General features: G+C 38.4%; 1 protein-coding gene across 4 annotated transcripts in view; it reads right to left on the bottom strand.

Moving 5' to 3' along the window:
* Positions 1-3,386: 3,386 nt before the first annotated feature.
* The window catches only part of MSANTD2 (Myb/SANT DNA binding domain containing 2), a 31,773-nt gene continuing 12,181 nt past the window's right edge, over positions 3,387-22,978 (bottom strand). The window contains exons 1-5 of one of the 4 annotated variants that reach the window (XM_045555717.1): positions 18,082-18,353; positions 14,284-14,373; positions 10,280-10,379; positions 8,616-8,676; positions 3,602-4,911 (exon numbers count right to left, since the gene is read on the bottom strand). In XM_045555717.1, the coding sequence (XP_045411673.1) occupies positions 4,059-4,911; positions 8,616-8,676; positions 10,280-10,355 (990 nt within the window). In that variant the 5' untranslated portion in view covers positions 10,356-10,379; positions 14,284-14,373; positions 18,082-18,353 and the 3' untranslated portion in view covers positions 3,602-4,058. Of the gene's footprint in view, positions 4,912-8,615; positions 8,677-10,279; positions 10,536-14,283; positions 14,374-18,081; positions 18,354-22,978 lie in introns of those variants that run through there. The other 3 variants (XM_045555716.1, XM_045555719.1, XM_045555718.1) reach the window with 3 other exon arrangements.

Here is a 22,978-nt window from a genome sequence, read left to right on the forward strand (position 1 = left end):
GGGCCGGGCTCGGCCCCCGGAGCCGGGCACGAAGGGTCTCCGCCACGCCCGCCGCCGCCCACCTCGCACGCGCGCCTGCTGCCCTCGGGCTGCTCTGGGAGGTCCCGGGCGGCACCGGGACGCGCCAGCGCCCCCCGGCGGGTCGGCAAGGGGACCGTCTTCACCTGTGGGCGGGGAAGAGAAGGCCTCTCCGAAACCCACCCTAGACGATTACCCTGGTCTTGTGCCTCATACCCCAAGCAGGGAAGATTGGCGCAAGGTAGGAGCTGGGCGGGAAACTGAGGCAACACTAGTTCCGTTCCCAGCTCCTCACCCCCAAAATGAACAGCTCACAGGCCTTATGCTGCCCGGGGAGGGGGGGGGGCGGCCACGGGAAGGTAGGACAGAGTCCTCCGTTTCTTCTTTATTCCCCGAATCTTTAGTGCCTCCCATCGCTGCAGTGAAAGGCTCAGGCCCGCTCTGATCCTTTAATTCCCGAGACTAGATCTTGTTCGCTGTGAATTTAATTTAACCGCCCCCTCCCCGCCGCCCCCCGTCACCGCCATTGGGTCAGAAGGCACTTCTGCGCCCTCTGGCGGCCATGGCTCCCTGACCGAAGGGCACGCAGCTGTTCTCCGTCCAACAGCCAAAAAAAGGTGCTTCAAACATCCGGCGCAGTTCAAGCACCGCGCAAAGGTCACGGAGGACAGAAAGCATGACGAATCCCTGGCGCTGCCCGCTGTAGGGGCAGAGTTGTCTGAGAAGAAGAGCAGCCAGGCCTGCTGGATTGCATGTCCTCCACACAGTTCTCTGCTGTTTTAACACCCACACTGCACAGGTCATTTTCCACACAGTGCCCCATAGGCCCTCTCGGCTGCTTCTTCCTAGTGTGACTTGCCTGGCTTCTCTTCAAATACCTGCCATGCAGTGACTCTGAGAAATGCCTATGCAAACACTACCTTGCTCACGCGAACCCTAGAATCGAATCTAGTACTTGGCAACTCAGTAGCGGCAAAGGCAACAGGAAAAAATAGATTAACTGCCAGTCTCACACCCTTACGCAGGGAGCTACAAACTTGGAATTGTCAAGTAGATTGTGTGGAGGGGTTGGGGGCTGTTGGTTTGGTTTTCCTATTCTATCACACTCAAATTTTTCTTGGCTTTAGTCTACGTTACAAACCACCTCTTGTAAACACCGCTTCTTTGTTTTCAGACAGACCAGTTAAGTCACCGGATAACTCTGCCCATGAAAGGCAGTACAGAGTCTTTTGGTTCTAACCCAGGAACACCAAAGCACCTAACCCCACAAGCTGTGCTCGTCCTTATCAAGAGCTACGTAAGGTACAGCCTCAACATTCATTCCTTGTAGCTAACTTTTCCTTCAGAATTCAGATTCCAAATAACTTGCCGCATGGAAAGTAAAGCTGCAACTAAGGATTTGTAGGCAATGAATGTCTCCATGTGACACAGGTGCAATCTCTTAAGGACTTTTTCACCCCAAAGAATTTTCCTCACTGTCTCCTTTTCCAACCACTTCTTTCTTCTGACCCTAAGATAGTCAAGTAGTAGGAGTTAGCAGGGCAGCTCCACTACTTTCTGAAAGCTTTCACCAAGATGCATTTTAGGGTGGACATTGCTCTCCACCCTGGTGTAAAATGAGAATGTTGGCATAGATGATCTGTGTGTGACCTGGGAACTGCTTCCATACATGTGTGCAAGAGCTAAGTTCCTAGTTTCAGATGTTAGCGACTTACAGATCATTACCATTTCTTCCGATCACACCTCATCTTCTATCTCCAAAGTGCTTCCTAATACTGATTCTTACATTTGAATATAGTGTCTGTGTCCCCCTTGAATCAGTTATAAGGCTTCGTTAAGGTCTAAGGAGTCCATTTCTTGTTGTAGCAATACTCACAGTTATCTGATAACCTACTGTCTTCTTTTCTAGACTGTTTTAGCGAAAGAGACTTTCTCTGCAAGCCTCCGATTCCCAATGCTCAGCTTTTTCCTCTTTCCCCCTCACCCCTACCCATCCCAAGCCAAATGGTGAAAACACATACTGGATCCAGTCTTTGCCATCTTCTCCGTGCCACTCATAGTGGTCCAGCAATGCCCCATTCTCAGTAATGTTAGGTGGGTCTAAAACATCCTCACTAAACGTTCCCCAAATGTTCTGCCCCAGCTAAGCAACTAACACCGATGGAAAATAGGATGCACAAAAAAAAAAAATGCATGAAGCACAATCTTAGTTTGGAGAATGGTCAGTGGCAAGGTTTTAGGGAATCCATGTAGTATTCCTGGTAATAATTCTTTTTCCTACAGCACTAAGCACTCAATACTAATGAGATTATTGCTACAAGATGGTCAATGGCACCTCAGCCTTTAGGACCGTAATTCCAAGTTCCAAAGAAGAGCAAACTCATGAGAATTTCCTAAGGCCTCTGTCTGCGTAACAGGTGTTATATTCAAACACTCTCAGGATATTTATCCTCTCCCTCAACTAGCACCCATTTTTAGCAGCTCACATTGGAAAATAGCCAACTTCACAAACCCAGACTCAAATAATATAAATAAAAGCTATCCCATTGTTATTATAAGATCTCTAATCATTAGAAAAATAAATAAGCATCAACCAACCAAGAGGTTTCAGAATGAGAAAATCACTGATTTGAGACTATTCAGGTTGCAGGAAAAGGACATTTTTTTTGGTAAATATGCAACTTTATCTTCAGTAGTATAAAAAAATGGAGAGAATGATAGCTCTTACCTGGATTTGCAGCCCATTTAAAGCAGAGTACCTGAGAGATGCTGGGGAATCATTAAAGATAACCAATCTAACCAGCTCCTGCCATGAGACCAAAGTGATCCTTGACTACTCTATTAGTAAGCTATTCTTAGCCAATACTACTACTAACCTGTAAGTGGAGTGATGGTTGACCCATTAGAAACCTCTGAAAGATCTAAATATGATAGTTACCTTCTTAAGGGACTGATACCTTCCAATCTCCCCTCCAATGGATCACTTTTTAAAAATATTTTTTAGATGTTTCTATTGGATCCTCACTTTCCTTTTTTAGAGGCAGCAAGATGACATCAGTTTTCTATTTGTGCTCCTTGAGAGAGTTGCTCCTGAATACTGAGTGTAAAAGATGAGGAATGAGTCTCTTACAAATTCATGTACTTAGGGTCAGAAATTTTTTAAAAAGAAATACAAAATGAGATGTCCAATGACCTTTGGTACTCTGACAAGAAATAATGACACTGGTCAATGGGGTACAGAGAGTGCATGAAGGTGAAGATATCCTGCTCTGTTTGTTCTGTTCAGTCTTAGCCGTAAAGTCAGAGCACACTACCCACTGCCAGTGTGGCCACATTCTGCTACAAAAAGCTCAATTAGTACGCCAAGAGGCTAGGAATTACTTTAATTTTTTTTAAAAAAAGTTTAAATGGCAACACAACCGTAAAGTTGGTACATCACAGAAACAAAGGTCTTTGCAGGCAACACTGATTGGAAATAGCAAAACACTTGGTTGGTGAAAAAAATGAAACTCTAAATTATATACAATAGTAGCTAAGGGTGATATTGAAAAACAGTCTTATTTACTGTGACTCAAGATTTAACTTGCCATTATCTATTGCTTATTTATTCAGGGTTGTAAATATTACTTATATAGAGACATAGAGATGTGTAAAAATGAAACATTGTGAAAAAAATACAATTTTTCAATTTCATATGAAACTCAAAGTATAAGTTTTGTCCAATATGGAATGTACCTACAATTTGTTTATATTAGGGCTTTAAAATCCATTTAAAAATTGTTTTTTGTCTTTAAAAAAGAAACAGCTGACCCACCATGTAAGTTCACTATATATCTTGCTTGCTCAAAATGAGCATTTTCAGGTGAGGTCTGTTTTCTCTGCCCAAGTCGACTATGATTCCTTAAAAGTTGTACTGGCCCAATCGTGGAAAAGTTTCCATGAAGAGTCTGATGGCAGCATCTGGATGAGGAACAGTCTGGGTAATGGGAAGCAGTAGAGAAGAAGGAGGTAAGAGCCAAAATCCTTACGGAGGATGACATTCAGTTGTTAAATTTTAAGGGATATCCAATGGCTTTTTCCAGGCACTCAACTAAAGAGCCAGCGGAAAGAAAATCCCTCTCTACTTCTACAAATTTGATATAGATGGATTTGGGGGAAACTCCGGGATCCACAATACAGTTCTGAGACAAAAACCCATTAATACCAACCCAATCTTTGTTGAAGGTTTTGGTATTTGCTTGAAAATGTAAAAATAAGCATTGCTGCAGAGTCCTGACCTCAGCAATCCCGAGGTAGCAATAGGTAATTCGGGAGGGTTCTATTTCCACCTGTAACGAGGCTTGTGCCGAAAGGGTTTCCAGGTCAACACAGCCCTCCTTTCCTGCATCTGTGGAACATCGCTCCATGTGGGGTGAGAGGGGCCTCTCGATACATTCTTCATAGCCAATGGCATAAAGGCCTGGGCTTTTAGGAATGCCTCCAGGCAATAAATATTGAACAACGTTCCCACCAGTTGGTTTCGAGTGGGCAATGGGTATCCAGTCAATTTCCATGTGCAGCTCCAAGCACCTAGCTTCACTAATAGTGATCTCTAAAAATTTGTAGTAAACGTTTTTCCAGTTCATTTTCTGCACTCGGGTCATAATGATCCGCCCCTCAGGCTTCTCAGAGTTGAAGTATTCCCGAAGTCGCTTGCCAAGGGGCACCTGGGAGCTGATCTCAGCATAATGGTAACGAATATCCTCTTTCCAACGAGTGTTATAACCAATTCCAAAAATGGCCAGTTTATTAGAAAGATGGAGCCTTGAAAAGTCTGTCCAGCTCTGAAACAGTTCCCATTTCAACTGTACCGATTCCAAAATCTGTACAATGTTCTGCATGATGTCTCTCTTCCTAGAAAGAGAAATAAAAGTCAAAGTCTTCAGGTGTCCAGAACAGCACTGTCAAATAGAACTTTCTGTGATGATGGAAATGTTCTGTATCTGTGCTGTCCAATATGGTAGGCACCAGAACCTAAAAAGTGGCTAATGTGAGTGAGGTATTAAATTTTAAATTATATTTTATTTAAAATTACATTTAAATAGCCACATGTGATTAGTGGCTACTGTATCAGCCAGTACAGGTCTAGATAATCATAGTATTCAAGTATGAAAAACATTCACCCTTAGGGAGTGTCTAGGAATTAATGATAAACTGCTTTCTATTACTTCTGTAGCCTTGCTGTATCATATTTAATCAATATTATAACCCAAGCCTCTAGGATTTCAGAAATCCAAGGATCATAAATTATTTAAGTGGCTATTATAATGTCTATGATGGCCTTCACACCTAACTACCAAAATCAGATGAGGAATGCTGTATTCAGAAAAGCATCTGGTGTTACTTAAAAAATTAACAGCTTAATTTCTAACCTAGAAATTCAGAAAGTTCAATAATTTTGGCCCATACATGCATGTGGTAGGAGAATATACAACTGATTATGACTAATGACCTGATATAAAAACAAAATGACAGTTTCTATATGTCTGAAATTAATTACTATTCCCAAATTTAAAAGAACTGTCAGGTTAGCACAGAATTAAGATCTGAGAATTCAGATGGAAAAGGTCTACATTAGGCTTAGGTTTTAAGACAGAAAGATTCAAGATAATGAATTGAGACTGTCCTAGAAAACCCTTTATAAAGGGAAGCAAAAGTATAGGAATTATTTCAATTTTGACTTGGATAGTCAACAAGACAGAAAATGATGGGAAATTCTTATTTCACAGGCCGGTTAACTCATGTAATTTGTATATAATGAGGACATGTAATTACAAGTTTGTTTCTCAAGTATAGCAGATTTTGATATTGGAAGATTGATTTGTTAAATATTAACTTGGCAACAAACTATTATACTCTACATCAATTATAGGTTTAACCTATAAAAATCCTCAACTGCCACACTCACACACAATCAAACATAGGCAAGAAAGGAGGGTGTACATGTTGATTGGCTAATAGCCTCTTGAAAGGAGGACTTGGAAGGAGCCAGATCCTTGAGAATTTCCTTGTACATTCTCATACTTTCTAGAGCAAGAGCTTTTGGAACATTCTGGGGAGTCTTCACATAACCATTCGTGGTGTGTCCTCTTACTCTCCTTGACTTTCTTTGCAAGATGACAAAGAGATAATATTTTGTTATCAGTTGCTTCTTGGAGCCTAAGACTGCCCTGGATTTACCCTCCACTCTTTAGTTTGTCTTGAAAGCTTCTCAAGTATTAGCGTGGCCATCTGATAGATGAAATCACTACATTCCTGGGGAATGATTCTTCTTCTCAGAGGACATAAAGGCTCCTGATTACTTTTATAATATTTGATTGTGATGCTTATGAGGCTAAGATACAGGACTATGTTTCTGCATCGGTCAGTGCTTTAAAGAAAAACTCTTTCATAGCCACCATCCTTCCTTGTTCTCTTCTGAAATGTTTTCTTGATCTCAGGGAGGACTACACTATGGAGCAGGGATGGAGGGCTGAGATTTTTGTCTATTATGCTCACGGATGTGTCCCAATGCCTGACATATATTAGGCACTTGATAAATATGGGTTGAACAAATGAGCAGATTAGGTGACTCTTCTTCATGGATGAAGGCTGGTGTATTTTACTACAGGTTATGTCAGCTAGTTCTGCTAATCCTGCCTGTACCCACAGGGAAAAAAAATCCCATGCCCAAATGAAATTATTTTATTCAGCAATGATTTATGATTTTATTCATAAATCATTAATGCTATAGTCAGACCCTGCAAAGAACAGTTCTGCAAAAACTATTGCCCTGGAAAATACCCAGTGACCCACAACCTCTTCAGAAATCTCTCACCCTAAGAGCTGAAACCTGAAGAGGCAGCATAAACTGGAGATTTCTGCAGAGCCTATTAGTTTCCTGCCCTGCTGATCTGAGCCTGAAGCTGATTTAGGTTCAAGACTCACGTGAGAGTCTTAGAGATATGGAGCACAATGAGAACTAGACCTAATTATTTAAACAGTTCTGCCAACCACCAGAAAAGTTCAAGTGGTTTGAGATTGGTGACACCCATTCTATGAAGTCTGAGTTCAACCCCAGTTATCAGTTTCATCAACTGGGCCTCCCCGAAGGTTCTGAGTGACCATAAGGGAGAGACAGGACAACTTTGTGAAAGAGCAAGTGAGGTTTCTTTTTGGAAAATAGGGGTTTGAATGTATAGACTTGTAATAACTCATTTCTTAAAACAATAACCCTTCCTTTGGTATACTTTAATGTCACAATCTTAAATGGTAACTACCTCCCCAAAAAGAGATGGCCTTACACTTACTGATTTTGGTCATTTAACTTCCTTTTTGAGGCAAGTGATAAAGGCTACAATTTTGGGTAACAACTCCTGATCCCTGAACTCTCACCCTCTCCTCAGACATGGAATCAGATGATACTGGGAATTCTTTGATTCCAAAGAGATACAGTCAAAATGAAACAAGCATTTGCAAAGGAAAAATACTGATGGTCGTGGTTTGCTAAATGAAAACAATTAATGTGTCTTCATTGTACTGCCTATTCTCTATCACAGTTCTTTTCATCTCACCTCTTTGCCTCTTTCTCCACCATCTCTCTGACATCAAGATCACATGTGTGGAATGAAGCAGCCAGGAACAAGTGGGTGCTATAAATGCTCCAAGATTAACAGGTGAAAAAAATGGTGTTCCTCACTTTCCCCCTAAATTTATCTTTTAATATATTTTCTTCAATATTTAGATTTAATGAGAGACTCATGTAAATCTATCAAAAAGAACTGTACCAGCCTGGGCAATATAGCAAGACCTTGTGTCTACAAAAAAATTTTAAAAATTAGCCAGGCACAGTAGTGTGCACCTGTAGTCCCAACTACTTGGGAGGCTGAGGCAGGAGGATTGCTCCAGCCTATGAGTTCAGGAATACAGTGAGCTACGATCACACCACTGCGCTCCAGCTTGGGCAACAAAGTGAGACCCTGTCTCAAAAAACAAACAAAAGAACTGAAAACATAACGTCACTGGTAACTCTATGAACTCCAAGAACTGTGATGTCTTCACAAAAAAGATAATGCTAAACTCTTAGGGGAAAGATTAAGAGGTGTGGACAAGTGGGAAGACCTGTCCCTGGACTCTTAGTCTTTCCTACAGCAACTGCTTTCTTCTCCAAGTGTATAAATAGATCATCTAAGAGCTTGTTTTTAGATTCCCAAAATATAATACTATAAGGAATTTAAGTGTCTCTTTGGCCCTCCTACCATTTCACTTAACCCAAGATTAAACTGAGGTCCCTATGACTCTTCCTTGTGCCTTATTTAAACATCCAGAAATCCACATCCACACACAGGCAAACACCATAAACATGCTTATTTTCATGTAAGATATTTATTTATTCTTGTTATATACAAAATTCTCAACATTTTGGAGAACCACTGGAAAATATAAGATCAGAAGATGAGAAAGAATAAACAGACATGCTTCCTTGGTGTTATGGCTGTCACTTCCATAACATGCCTAACAACTTTCTGATCCTCCTAATGGTCAGACACAGTTTCTGGAAAGGTGAAGCATCTACTTACTGTGCTTCTTCAGAAGACTCTTGTTTTATTTTTAATGTTCTCTTTGTGACAGGTATTTCATCTGAAAAGCAAAGATTTTGAAACGAATTATATTTTCCTAAGTGATGGCATATGTTTATGTAGGTAAGTACCTATGTTTACTGCTCATTCCATACTTTCCAATGCCAGGCCTTAATTCTGATGTCAAATTGTCCAGTGCCAGATTTGTAAATATAACTCTTATACAATGAGATGCATACATTTATATGCAAGATCAGAAACCAGCTCTACAAGTATAAAATTCTTCAAGGTCACCAGTGGATTTCTAGCTAGGAGCTTAAAGCTTAATTTCACTGCAAACATGATTTTAGAAGAACAAGAATGAAAATAATTCTGTTCTATTTAGATTTTCTATGTAGGTTTTATAGAGGATCAACACATACTGCGTGTTATTTTTTTCCCAAAGGTTTGACTGACTTAACTCTCTATGGCAAAAACCAGTGTTATGGGATGCCAAAATAATTTAGACCTTATTACTGGTTTGAAATTAAAGAGATAGTGATCACTTAGCATCTGACCTTTTTATTCTTCTAACCTTTAAGTCCATCTCTCACATACTATTATTCTTACAGTTTTATAGCCCTTCTTCTCATTCTCTCTTCCAATATTTGAGAGATATTTTAAAAACAGCATTCATAACAAATACATTAACATTTAATCCTTTTTCTTTTGAATTCACATTTCTGTCTCATCAGGAATTCTGTAAAAAACAGTACCCACGGACTTTTGTCATAAGCTAGGGTAGCACATTTATACTGCCAATTCTACTTATACTTCCTTGGGAGTTGCCTGAGTACCTCACTGGGAAGAACATTTACTTATAAGTGAGCACTTATTACACAATTTGCTGTTAATGTACAATGGCTGCAACAGAAACTTGATTAGTACTTCCAAATTACAGAAATCAAATAAGAGCATTTAAAGCAAAAAGAAACAAACAAAAAAAACTCTACACATATACTCTTAATTAGGCCATACAAGTTTAGATTTGATGGCCAGGAGTTTTATTTTCCATTTTTAATGCCCATGACTGTATATAAATCATTCCAGCCACTATTGGGACAGGATCCCTTAAGAACTTTGAAGGAGTGTGATCACTGATACAGTTCAAATATCTGCTTTTCTCAAGATAGATGGAAGATTCCCCTCATTTTTTGTTCAGACTGAAGTCTGAGAGGGGAACTTCTCCAAATCATAAACATAAAATAAAAAGTATTTGGGATGAAGGAAGGAAAAGACAGTCACATCTATAGCAGTTGGGCCAAGAGTCAATACTCTTGGCTGTCATATTAGAACTAGGAAGGTGCAGGATATTTAGAATTGCATAGGATGCTACCTGTCAGTGAGCTTCTGTGTATAGCTCAGAATTAGAAATTCTTCTGGGTCTTTCGGAATCTTGTTGGTACTCACATCACCAAATGACCAACACTACGCACTAGCTAGCACTTTAAGGCTAAACTGAGGATGCCCATATTGCCCCAAATAAACTAGCTATATGCTTTGTTATGAGTGACCACTAGTGGGAACACTACCAGAAGATATTTGCAGATAATAAGTACCAGTGCACATATATAAAGGTATATAAACACACACATACTTAAGTATCATATATATTGGCTTCTTACCCAATTCCTGATCTGTTGGATAGCCATGGAGATCCTGACTGTGGTTTCCCCAGTCCTCCTGTGAATAGTCCTCCATAGTGCTGCCATCTGACTCCAGCTCCTGGTACAAGCCACTACTGTTAATAAGTACAGGCTGGCAGGGCTGAGCATCCCATCCTCCCTGACCAAACACCTGTTCCAACTGTTCAAATGTGTAACTGCTCTTTCTTTTCCCAACACCATGTTCTTTCACCCGACTGTAACACCTGCGAAGGGTCTAAGACACAAAGTCTTTTGTTATTCCTTTAAAGCTGTACTTCCTCTTCCAGGTACGGACCACAGATATTAATTACTATTAGACAGACACGGACAGACAAACACAGACACATTGTTACAGGAATGCTAGATTTCAAATTCATTATTATATTAGAAAAAAAAAACTAATTTAGCATTTACTCAAACATGTTATAATTCAAACAATTATTTTTGCAATTAATTATCCATTAAACAACAAGAAACATTACAACATTATTGCATGTACCCCATACACATATTTTTATGCCCCCACCCCATTTAAAAAGAATAAGGGGGAAAAAAAACAAGAAATACCAGCCAGCCAATAGGATGCACACCTGCCACAGAAAAGAGAGAGCTGCTATTGTGCCCAGAATTTGGAAAAAGTGAGGGAAGGGAGGACAGAAAGAAGAATTTCCCAAAGCAAAGAATACCTTCCTTACTCTAGATTAAGAAGGAATAAAGGGTAAAAACAATTGCCTAAACAAATTAGCTAGTAAAACATACTACTTGCATCTGTATTCCTTACTAACTTAGTCTTTGTAGAAGCTGCTAAACTTTAAAAGAGAGGTCAAATCAATAATGCTACAAATTCCCAGTCTCAAACATGGATTATCAAGAAACAGTACACTAATACCTACATCTAAAACTTGACAATTTACTAATCTATTCTACCAACTCAAATTGCCAGCTAAACAAACCAACAAGGCAGGCCAATAATTTCTTTTTCCGGGGAAGGGCAAGGTGGAGGGGTATTATTTCACTTATTTTTCTGCCACATAGCACACAGCAACTAAATAACATGCAAGTCCACAGATAAAACCTAGTTAATTACCTTGTACAACTCTGCCATTTTTTTTTCAGGGTTTTTATTTCTGACACATATTTCTGATTGTTAGCCCAGTTTCCTGAGTTTAGTGGTATGTCTTATGCTATCTCGGATTTCAAACGATAAACCAAGGACTTAGTCCCAGCTTCCAAATTTGAGTTTAGCTGCATTCAGTCTCTATATCATCTCTGCCTCCCTTTGTTCCTTCTACTCTCCTTTCTACTTTACTGGGTTTCACTCAGAATTTTCTTGAAAGACAAGACCCTGTTCCCTGTTGCCTCCCCAATACTTCCTAACTCAACTATGCAAAACCAGTTCACCTCAGACTTCATTTATAGGCATTTGCCAGACTATAAATTTCTCCTAAATATGAGATTACTTTCCATAAGCCAATATATTAACTATTCTCACCAAACTAAAACGACTCTTAATAATCTTTATAGAGCCTCCATGGAAGTTCAGTATCTTTAAATCACAGCTGACAATCTATAAGACACTCTGTCAAATATTTTGTAAATCTGTCCCTTGAGGCTAGAAATCCAGATGGGTAAAAGAAGTAATAAAAGCATGACACATATGATCTTCCTCACACATAAACAGAGCAATTATTAGTGTCTCCCACCCTAAAGCCAGCCAGCCTACCCTCTGCACAAGCACCTGCTTCATTCTCCTTTTCTTGAGATCTCTTCTGGGGGTTCACGTGATGCCTTAGAGTACTGAGGTTTCTAATAATACAATCTTTTTAAAAGTGTTTCTTCTTTCTCTTTGTAAAGGATAGCCACAACTACATAAAACAAAACTTTCTAGAACAAACCAGAAATATGAACTTGGGAAACGTGTGTCATGGGCAAGCCTTCCAATGGAAGGAGACAAACACCCGCAGCAGATCTCATTTGACTTTCTACATGTTCGCCTTTCCCAGTGCCCTCTGCCTTCCTTGCAGGGATTGGAATTTGAATTGCAAACATCCCCTGACAATTTATTTTTATCTTATAATGTCTAGTTTCTGCCTCCAAGAACACCCCAACCACTCTTTTCAACTCCTCCAAGGACCGTAAATGGAGAGTCCCAACCATGTCCCTTTCACCCTTCCAAGGCCATAAATGGAGAAGGAAACCATGCCAATGTTCACTATTTACTGGCTGCCTGGAGAAAAGCATTCAGCACATCCAAGAGCCCATTGGCTCTTTCACTGAGAGTTACTTCAGAAATCAAGGAATAAAACTAATGTTCCTTTGAAGAAAGGTGCCACACTTATCAGGAAGTGACACAGGCATAAGCAAAGCCACCAATCTTTGATAATATACATGGTGGGAAACCACAGTTTTACTCTCTTTGAAACCACAAAATTGACCTTAAAATTTCACTTGGCTTGTGTAACTGTGAATAAGGAAACTAGTAATATCTAATGGTTATAGATATAGGAGAATAGACTAGTGTTGTATTTTATATTTCATCAAAAGAGGCCAACAGATCTTGCCACCTCTTACTTTGCAGTGTACTTTTGTAATACACTTTATGCTGAAATGTAAAATATCTATCAGGTGTCTGAAGAAAAGATGTTTGGTAACTTATAAATCCATGATAGGAATTTGATGTATTGAAATAATATTAAAAAGATTTCCAAGTTGATTTTAACTCTCTCAAGATACAAATACACATAAGAGGTAACTTCTGAGTTCAGTAAAGACCACAGATCCAAGGACAGGCTGTTTAAATAGCCCACACATTAACTAAGAAAAAAAAAAGGCAAGAACTCAAACATCAGCTTGACTGCTACTATAACAAACACTGGGATTTAGTTAAACTTGACAGAATTTAGACATGGATAAAAAGGACCTATGGAGACCTTCCAATTATTATTACCCATAATAAATCAAAAAAGGTTATGCTTTCCACACTCTCAATGCTTAACCAAAGCATATAATTAAAAGACTATGTGTCTGTGTCAACAGTCCTGAATAAACCAACTTAAAAACACACTCTGAATCTGAGATTACAATAATGCCTCTGAATCTAGGAAAAACAAAGTCTCACCTCCCATTTCAGACAGCTACCAAATCCAACAAGAACCTTAATTTGGCTTTCTTGGAGAGCCACGTCCTATTCAACACAAAAACCTTGCTTCCCTTCCTTCTTCCTTTACCGTACTTGTCTTGGAAATTTATAGTAACTTAATCTCTAATAATTTTCTAAAAATTAAGATCTTGGGGGAAATTTGCTTAAAATTATTAAAAACTATTCACAATTAAAAATAATAATTTGCCTTATTGTCAGAAATTTCCCTGATAAATTGACATTAAGTTTCTGTCTCCTCCCTGGAGGAAGTGCTGTGAGATAATAAATACTATATCTTGAATGAAGCCATAGGGACAGAGGTCAGGAGGAGTCAAGAAAATCTGGACAGGAGAACTAAAGCAGAGGTAATACCTGGATCAAAGGGTCAAACCAGAGGAGTTCATGAGTACTTGATTTGGAAGAAATGCCAGGTAAATGCTTACTAAATCCACCATGCCAGGTGCTTAATGACTACAAAAGGAAAAGAACCAGAGAAAAGACTCGAAAGATGTCCCATTACCAAAGCAGGAAAAAAATAAGATGGCTGACAACTGACAATTTATAGGACAGAGTGAAAGTTTTGCCAAGTTTAAGATTAGAGTAAAAGGAAATGAGAGAATAAAAAGATGACATTCATTGTGGATGAATGTATGGGGAGTCTATGGGGGAGGGGTCAGGTAAACAAAGGCAGGGGTTTTAGATTGGCAGGATTGGGGGTTTAACGGCAGCAATGCAGAGAAAGACCCAGAGTTACAGTACACGTAACATTAAATACAGTGCACAATGCAGCTATCTTGCCAAAGTAAGTAAATCCAGTATTGGGTTGTATAAGCAGAGGAATCACATGTAAGCTATGAAGGTGGCTCTTCCTCTCTATTCAGCACCGGTGAGGCCACAGCTGGAGCACAGCATTCAGTTCTGGGCATCGAACCAGCTACAAGAGAGGGAAATTGTAGAGTTCAGAAAAGGGCAAATAAAATAATGAAAGGCTTGGAAAATAAGATCTATAAGCAGGGCCAGTGGTTTCATCAAAGCCCTTCCTGACACTATCTAAGCTACTTTTGGGGTGAGATTAAGGTTTATTTTGCTACATGTCCTCCAATCCCTCCTTTGACCTTCAGGAAGTGGGAAGAATTAAATTCCTCCCTGGTATGGCCAAGTAGGAAGCAAAACTAAATAAATCATAAGGGCATATGCCAACCAATTCCAGTACTGGCTCAGTAATTTTCTCAAAATTTGCTCCATTTCATACAATCATAAAATAATTACCATGACAAAACCACTGCTGTAGCTGACTGACTGTAAGGGGAAAGGAGCATACAACGAGGAGGGCAGAAATAAGGTGTAACAGTTGTATAAACATGTTGTTTAGAAAACATTGGCTTGATCAGGCTAAGATGTCAGATGAAAAACAGTCAATCTGCAGGGAGGACAGCTTAGTTATAATAGCAGGAAACAATGTTATAAGAAAAAATAAGCAGTGAAACAGACTTTCAAATGTAGTTGTCAAACTGGCTGTACTAGAAATGGATTACACAGTTATCTTAACCCACTCCAAACTAAAACTGATAAATTTGAGATTCCTTTCACCCAAATGATTAAATAAAGAATACATTTATTTATAAACAAAGCCTTAAAAATCATACATTATACTTCACAAAAGAAGGGGAAATTATACTAGGAGCAAACCTCCAGTGACTGATTTTCTTATAAAAGTATTAAAAATGATACCTCAGACTAAAGCAGATATGTATTTTGAAACAACAGAAGTCTTTATGAGATATATCTTTCTTCTTCCTTTAAAGTTACTATTATTTTAACTGCTACAACTAGTTGCTCTTAGCTAATTGAGGCAACAAAACAAAACCAAGTGTATTTAATATCTTTAAGAAAGACTCAAAATTTCTTTAATTAGCTATATTTTGTTACTGTGAGCATAAAAGAAATCTTAAATAGCACACATAAGTCACAAACCACATCTCTGCACACAGTAAGAGAGATGTTAAAAACGTAGTATAAATTCCTGTATATATCTTTTCGACACAGAACTGTAATGATTAGGAAGTCACCTAAGGTAAAATCCATCTGGGGCCAGCAGAACTTTTAGTACCTATTTTGCTAGATTATCTATATATTAATATCTGACAAACTGGCTTGCCAATCACCTAAATCCCTTAAAGCCAACCAAATAAAAAAACAAAAGAAAACCAAAAAGAAAAATGTAACTGGGTATTTTAACTCCCCCAGTTCTTAGTAGTACAGAGCAAGTTTTGGCAAGTTAAAAATCTTTTTATTCTTAAACATTTTGCTTTTCCTTTTCCTCTCCAGGGCAGAGGTTCCTACCCTTTCTGGCTCATGGATTCCCTCCCCAGAAAAATGCACACATACACCACCTTTTCCATACAGTTTCAAGGGGTACATGGACTCACTAAAGAGCCCATGCAAGAACCTCTGGTTAAAAACCTCTGCTCTGTATTATGTAACTTTTTCTTCCATAAAAGACAATAATATATACTAGTCAGAATTTGTGTCTTAGGCTTTTTACAAGAGATTCTAAAGACTGGAAAAACCAGTTGGAGTACAATTAACCAGTTTGGCTCAGTATCCTGTTCATTTAGATGAAGCAGCATTAATATTTCCTTTAAGAGGTAAATTAGCCAAATTTTCTGTTTCTTGAAAGAAATAACTTCTATCAGTAAAAGTATACAAGGATATCACTTTGCTCTTCACAAAAATATAGCATTTGCCTCCTGCTGAGCAAGAAATTCATTTCTGAAATGAGAAGCGATATTAAAAGATTCATTAGCTATGCTGATTATCTGGTCTAATTGTATTATACAGTACTGGATCATTATCTGATTGACTTATAAATATAGATGCTAGATAAATTACCTAAAGTAACAACTTAAGACAGGGAGATTCATATATCTAGAAACAAGTATAGGAAAGTGACTACATTTATCAGTCTCCGTGGCTAAGTTCTCACATCTTCCAATTTTAACACTTCCTGATGACTGAAGGGTCTCACAAGCATAGACCATGTCTACACTAATTCAGTCCTTAACCCAATGGGATCTCATTCTGATCTATGACTCTACTAGAACTGTTTGTATTATGATCAATGTCATCTTAATAACTAAGAATGGTCCTCAAACTCTGTATTGACTTCCCTGCAGCACTTGATACTGCTCAGCACCCATCCATATCGCTATCCTTGCCAACTTTCTCTTTGTAAAACTTTCTAGGCCAGTGAGATGGCTCATGCTTGTAATCCCAGCACTCTGGGAGGCCGAGGTAGGACGATCGCTTGAGGTCAAGAGTTTGAGACCAGCTTGAGCAAGAGTGAGACCCCCATCTGTACCAAAAATAGAAAAAAAATTAGCTGGGCGTTGTGGCACATGCCTGTAGTCCCAGCTACTTGGGAGGCTGAGGCAGGAGGATCACTTGAGCCCAGGAGTTGAAGGTTGCAGTGAGCTATGATGATGCCACTGCCACTGCACTCTAGCCCAGGCAACAGAGTGAGACCCTGTCTTAAAAAAACAAACAAGCAAAAAAACTCCCAAACTTTCTATAATATACTGATCCACTGGGGGTGGGTGGAGCTGCCCAATGCTCTAATTGCAAACCAGGCTCTAACTTCTAAAACATTATTGAAATTTTGAATGGAAAAGAACCTTAAAGATCATCTAGTCCAACTTCCTCACTTAACAAATGAGGAATCAAGGCCCAAAGATAAGTACTCCTTTAAAAGGGATTTGGCATATGAAAATTACCAAATAATACCCATAAAATTTTAGTATTTCCTAAGAAAGCTATGAATAGGGATTTTGTCTACCTTGTTTGTCTCTATTCTCCTGAGCCTAGAATAGTGCCTATCACATAAGGATTGTTCAATATATGTTAAATAAATAAATTAAGATAACTTTAAAATAGTAAGTCACTAACAAGAGGATCAATTTATTTTTTTTCTTTCTTTAAGAGACAGGTCTCTGTCACCCAGGCTGGAGTGCAGGGGCTTGATCATAGCTCACTGCAGCCTCAAACTCCTGGGCTCAAGTGATCGATCCTCTTGCTTCAGCATCCTGAGTAGCTAAGACTACAGGCACGCACCACCACACCTGGTTAATTTTTGGTCTCACTGTCTTGCCCAGGCTGGTCCCAAACTCCTGACCTCAAGCGATTTCTCTGCCCCCAGGCCTCCCAAAGTGCTGGGATTACAGGCATGAGCCACCATGACTGGGTCAAATTTTTCTTAGCAAAGAAAATCAGAAAACTCATTCTTTAACCATGATAGATTATAAAATCAAAAAGTCTTCGTAGGTAGGGCTCCTGAAACATTTTGAAAAAAGCAGGAGCAAAAAAGGGTATAAAATGTAGATATGGCTATAATTAGCAAAGCAGAAAGGCTATTTTTAAAATACCTATCATTCTTGTTGTTATGGCTTGGGCGGGGGGCAGGTCACCTACCAAAGGGAGCTCTGCAGCCCTGTCCAAATTTTATTTCTATACCCAATAAATTAAACAAATAAATAAAATATTTAAAAATATAAGGTAGTTCTGTCAAAGATAGAAAGGGAAAAAGACTTGTTTCCTGATTTTAATAGGGTCAAACAGAATGACCACCACAAACAAGAGATCTTACCTCTCTGGAGCCTCAGTCTCTGTGGGGAACTGTCCAGGATTGAACGCTATCAGCTTGCACTTCATTCTGAATCTAGCTATCAACAACTCACTCACTGTGTGTTTATAACTGGTCAGCACTGTCTTCATGAGCAGAGAGTCTTGCATAGAATATGTAATTTGGGAAATTTTGGTTCTCAATACCAAGTTCTAAGTTTTCTGGGTTCCTTCATGCTAGTAGCTAAGGGCCTTGCCCATTCAAATTACTAAGGAAAAAAAACTTTCAAGGAGGACACTGACAAAAAGAAATATCTTCGATGGCTCAATGAAGTAAACTGATGTAACCATAAAGCTTTTAACCCTATGCTGTATGTACTTTACATGGACACTCATACAATTAACTCATATTAGCAGCACTCTATAAAAGCCACACATGGTATACATGTTCATGTGTAAGAGCTTCTTTGGGACATAAGAATTCTTCTAACATGGAATTCTCAAATGTTCTCTATTTAGAACAAGGCAGGTCAAAAAATTAGGGTATACTGAATTACTTATTTCAGATATAAGCAGCAGTAGTAGGTAGCTATAAGAGGCAGATAACACTATTTATCTAGAACTTCTTCCTCACCTGAAAGGAAAAAAAAATCAATTGTTGGTAAAGAACTGACTTGGATTAGAGGTTATTTTCATGTGACCTCCTATCACACCTCTGAAGTTGCTATGTCAGCACTTCTTTGAATCTTTTATTCAGTACTTCACACCTTGGGGTACGACTTCAAAGTGGTATTCAGATACATAAAAATGTTATTAACTTTCATTAGTATGTGATATCTAAACAACACATTCAAGAAAATTATCTAAAATATTTCTGGCATAGGGGAGAACCATTCATCCTTAAAGGCCTCCCAAACACCCTCCATTATGAACTTAACTGTTTCACAAACAACCATGTCTAGAAATTAAGGACCCCTTCCTCCCACCAGACACACACACACACACACACACACACACACACACACACACACTCACACAAGAAACCTTACACAGCTTTATCATTAGAACATTGTATTGCTCCCCAAGTACAAAGGTATCTTCTATTCATGAGACCAATGTTTAAAAGGGAAACTGCCCAGAGTAGTCCCCGCCTGCAGTAGTAGCCCACTTTATTCTTTTCCTATGTTGAGCATGTGATTCTCCAAGTTTTATAGTTTTCTTACTAAAAACTACCATCTATAACACAAAGATAACCTATAATAGAGATGTTTTCTGTTAGTAAATTTTATACATTTGGTTATGAAAAAAAGAATCCTGATATCCAGATAAAATCATCCAAAAACTAGTTATTAGAAATCTTCCACCAAGACATCTGAGTACAAATGTTAAATAAAGACTCAGTCAATTGTGAAAAATGTAAAGATTGAAAAACATTTTTTTTTTGCATTACACAGTAGAAACTGGTCATAAATGCATGAAAAGAACACATCTTCATGTTCTGACACATGCCATTTCTACAAAAAACCTGAAAATAAGCATTTTTAAAGTTTATTGTAAGCAACTGTCCTTGAGTGACCTGAACTTATTTAGGAAGATGTTAGAACGAAATTTGGGTAATCAGAACACTATTTTTATAGCTCATTTGGTAGAATTTTTATATTTCATTCTTAGCTTTATGAGGATTGCTAAGAGAGCCATATGAAAAACATCTCTGTACCTTCTACAAATGTCACACATTTTCCTCATGTGGCTCAATGTGCCATGTAATGAGGGTAAACCATAACTACCATTTCCTGAGGGGCTACCGTGTGCTGAGATTTGGGCTAAGCAATTTACAATATCATTTCTACTTCTTATAGTAATGTTAAAAGAGAGTGTCCCCAGAAACAGACTCTGAGGAGACTGTGCAGGTTTACAGGGGAAGGCTCTTGGGAACCACACTTCTGAGAGAGCCCAGGGCTGGCAGAGAAAGAAGTGAAAATGAGATACAGTTGCAACAGAGGCCTCTGCTAATCCTAAAGTGTGGTACGGAACTTGGGTGATCGATCCTTCAGAGTTGTCCCGAATTGAGGCAACGAGGCTGGACCTTTGTATTTCAGCACTGACCAGTCATTAGTTTCAGCCTGCCATCAGAGAAGGGGCCTCACCTTGGGTGAGACAGTTCCCTTGAGCAAAGGGGAAATTCTCAGGAGGAATTCAACCACAAAGCCCTCAGCGGTCAATGCTCCTGGCAGCTTGGGGGAGGGGAGGGGGGACTACCATCTCATTCCTGGAAGATGCATCTGGGCAGCACATCACATATATAGTAGAGATATATGGTGCATCCCTATTTTACAGACAAGAAAACTAAGACAGAGAAAGGTAAGAGCTTATCCAAGGTCACTATGGCATTCTTTTTAATGTAATTCATCTTTGGTTTCAACCCTAGGACCTGGTATGCTTCTCTTCAGGAAACACTGAAAATTATGGAAAGTCACTGTATTTACCTTTTTGCCATAGTTACTGAGAAGCTCACAGCTCATTTTTATATTTAGCTCAAGTAACCATATTTACCTTGGTTATTGCTACACACCCTGCATTGATTTATTTCCTTATTCTATTTTTGGTTTTCTCGATAAGCTAACACATTTTTGTATATTTATATTATACATTACAAAACAGTCCATGTCATCCCCATCATCTCTAAGATGGGCAGCCAAACCATTTATACATTAGAAAACAATGGCAGGTATAAGGTAATAGACATGCCATAGCCTCCTTTGGTAAGCCTCATCTTTACCTGCTTCTACGGTCAAAAAGTAATTCTACTTTGTGTTTCTTCTGTAATTCAAACTTACTTCTTTCGAGAGGAGTTGGTAGTCCAACAAATGCCACCACTTACATAGTCTCGAATGAATGGCTGAATCAATCTTCTACAATGTGTTTCAACACTTATTTTAAATTCTTCCTTAGGATTTCCAAACCAGTGTTTCTCCTTGTGTTTGTAATCTTAGGAAACCCTGAATTATCTGCAAGAATTTTAAAAATTTGTGTTTTCATTTCAATAAGAAACATACATAAACATAATGATGTCCATCTGGGTGTTACTATATTATTTTGGTACTGCATTTATGACTTTATGATCACACCCACTGTTGCCAAAAGCATTACTTTAATTGTCAAAATTTAATAAAGTGGGCTAATAAGGAGGTAATATAACCAAGGAGGCAGTATAACCAAGTAGTTAAGAAGAGCATGGGTTCTGGAGTAAGACTGCCTGGTCTACAGTGTCACCACCTGCTAGCTTTGTGACGTTAAACAAATTAATCTCTCTGTGCCTTACATTCCCCATCTGTAAGGTAAAGCTAGTAACAGTACCTCCATCATAGATTTGTTGGGAGCATTAAATGAGAAAAAAGAAATAGAGCATTTAAAAGTGTCTGCCTAATTGCTTGTACTCAGTAAATGTCAGTCATCATAATTATTATAAAAATGATACAGTCACACCATACAGAGGCTAAGGGGCCTTATGAATAAAGGTTAGTTCAAGTAGAGAAAAGTAGTAGCAGTAGTGTTACATTACAAGGCACAACATGGATAGGAATAACATGTAAGAATAAAATACTCAGAACGTTACCAAAGCAATCAGTATCACAGTCATGTTGGAAAAAGCAAATAAGTTTCAGCTAAACCACACCATCCAAAATATTAAACAAATGTTAACTTGACTTTTAATTTTTCATCTTATTAGTACTCAAAATATTTCATAAAACTGTCTGTATTTGATAACATGTGAGCTCTACAGGTAAAAGTAGTATATTCCTAGATGTAAATTTGTACATATTAAATAACATCATTACATAAACATGTTTTTGCCCACACATTATTCAAGTTTCAGAAACATCTGGCTATATCATCATAGCTTCTTCCACTTTTTTGCTCAGTTCCTCTTTTATAGATTAAAAGCCAATTAGTTAATCATTTTCAAAGATTTATAGTCTTGGCAAGAATATGTGACTAGCACACTGACATATAAACCAACAAGGAACAGGGGATCTTAACTACCCATCCAGGGAGAGAAGCAATTCTCACTCCTGTTTACAAGAAGCAGGAGGCAGGTAAAACTCAGCATGAATAGAAATAAATAGAAATAAGGAGCATGAATGATCCATATATTTTCTTGGAGTTTGACAGAACAAAAAGCATGTAGATCTCTCATTCCATTTTTGCATGGAAATTTACTGGAATTAAATTGAAAGCAGATTTACCATTACCACTTCTTGAAAAACAACAAAACATTTATTTCATGGATATGTGGTTATGCTATCATAAAGAAGTTAAAAATTTTCCCCTTAATTTTGTAGTGAGGTTATATTACTTATAAAAGGAAAAAAGTAATTATTTTATATTGTTCTAAACTGACAGCTCTGATTTCTGAAAGCCCAACTATGTTTCCCAATACAAGAGAGAAAGGACATAATCTGGTTTTGCTTAAGACTGTACCTTTAGGGCCCTACACAGTGTGTGGTTCAATAGCGGTGCTCATTACCTAATAACTGAATGAATAACAAGAATACAGCATTTTGCTGCTTGGTGGTACAAACCTCAATGACAACTGGATAAACACAATGCAAAGGAATAATATAAAATCATGTATTCTTAATAAAGCAAAAGCAAATGAATTTCTATTATGCACAATGAAAGGCATAGAGTTCAAACTTTATAAGGCCAATAAGGCTTTATCAAGGAATACCATATTTGAGGAGTTTTTTCCTAATTGTGTTAATTGCTTTGAATTACATATTTTAAATATCATACTGTTTTCTACCAGAATATAGGCTTGTCAGTTTTGTTCACTGTTGTATCTCAGGACCTAAATCAATGCCTGGCATGTAGAAGGGGCTCAATAAATTTTTGTTGAATGAATGACTAAAAATTCCTTA

This window comes from Lemur catta, chromosome 7 (genome assembly GCF_020740605.2).
Source record: "Lemur catta isolate mLemCat1 chromosome 7, mLemCat1.pri, whole genome shotgun sequence".
Lineage (NCBI taxonomy): Eukaryota > Metazoa > Chordata > Mammalia > Primates > Lemuridae > Lemur > Lemur catta.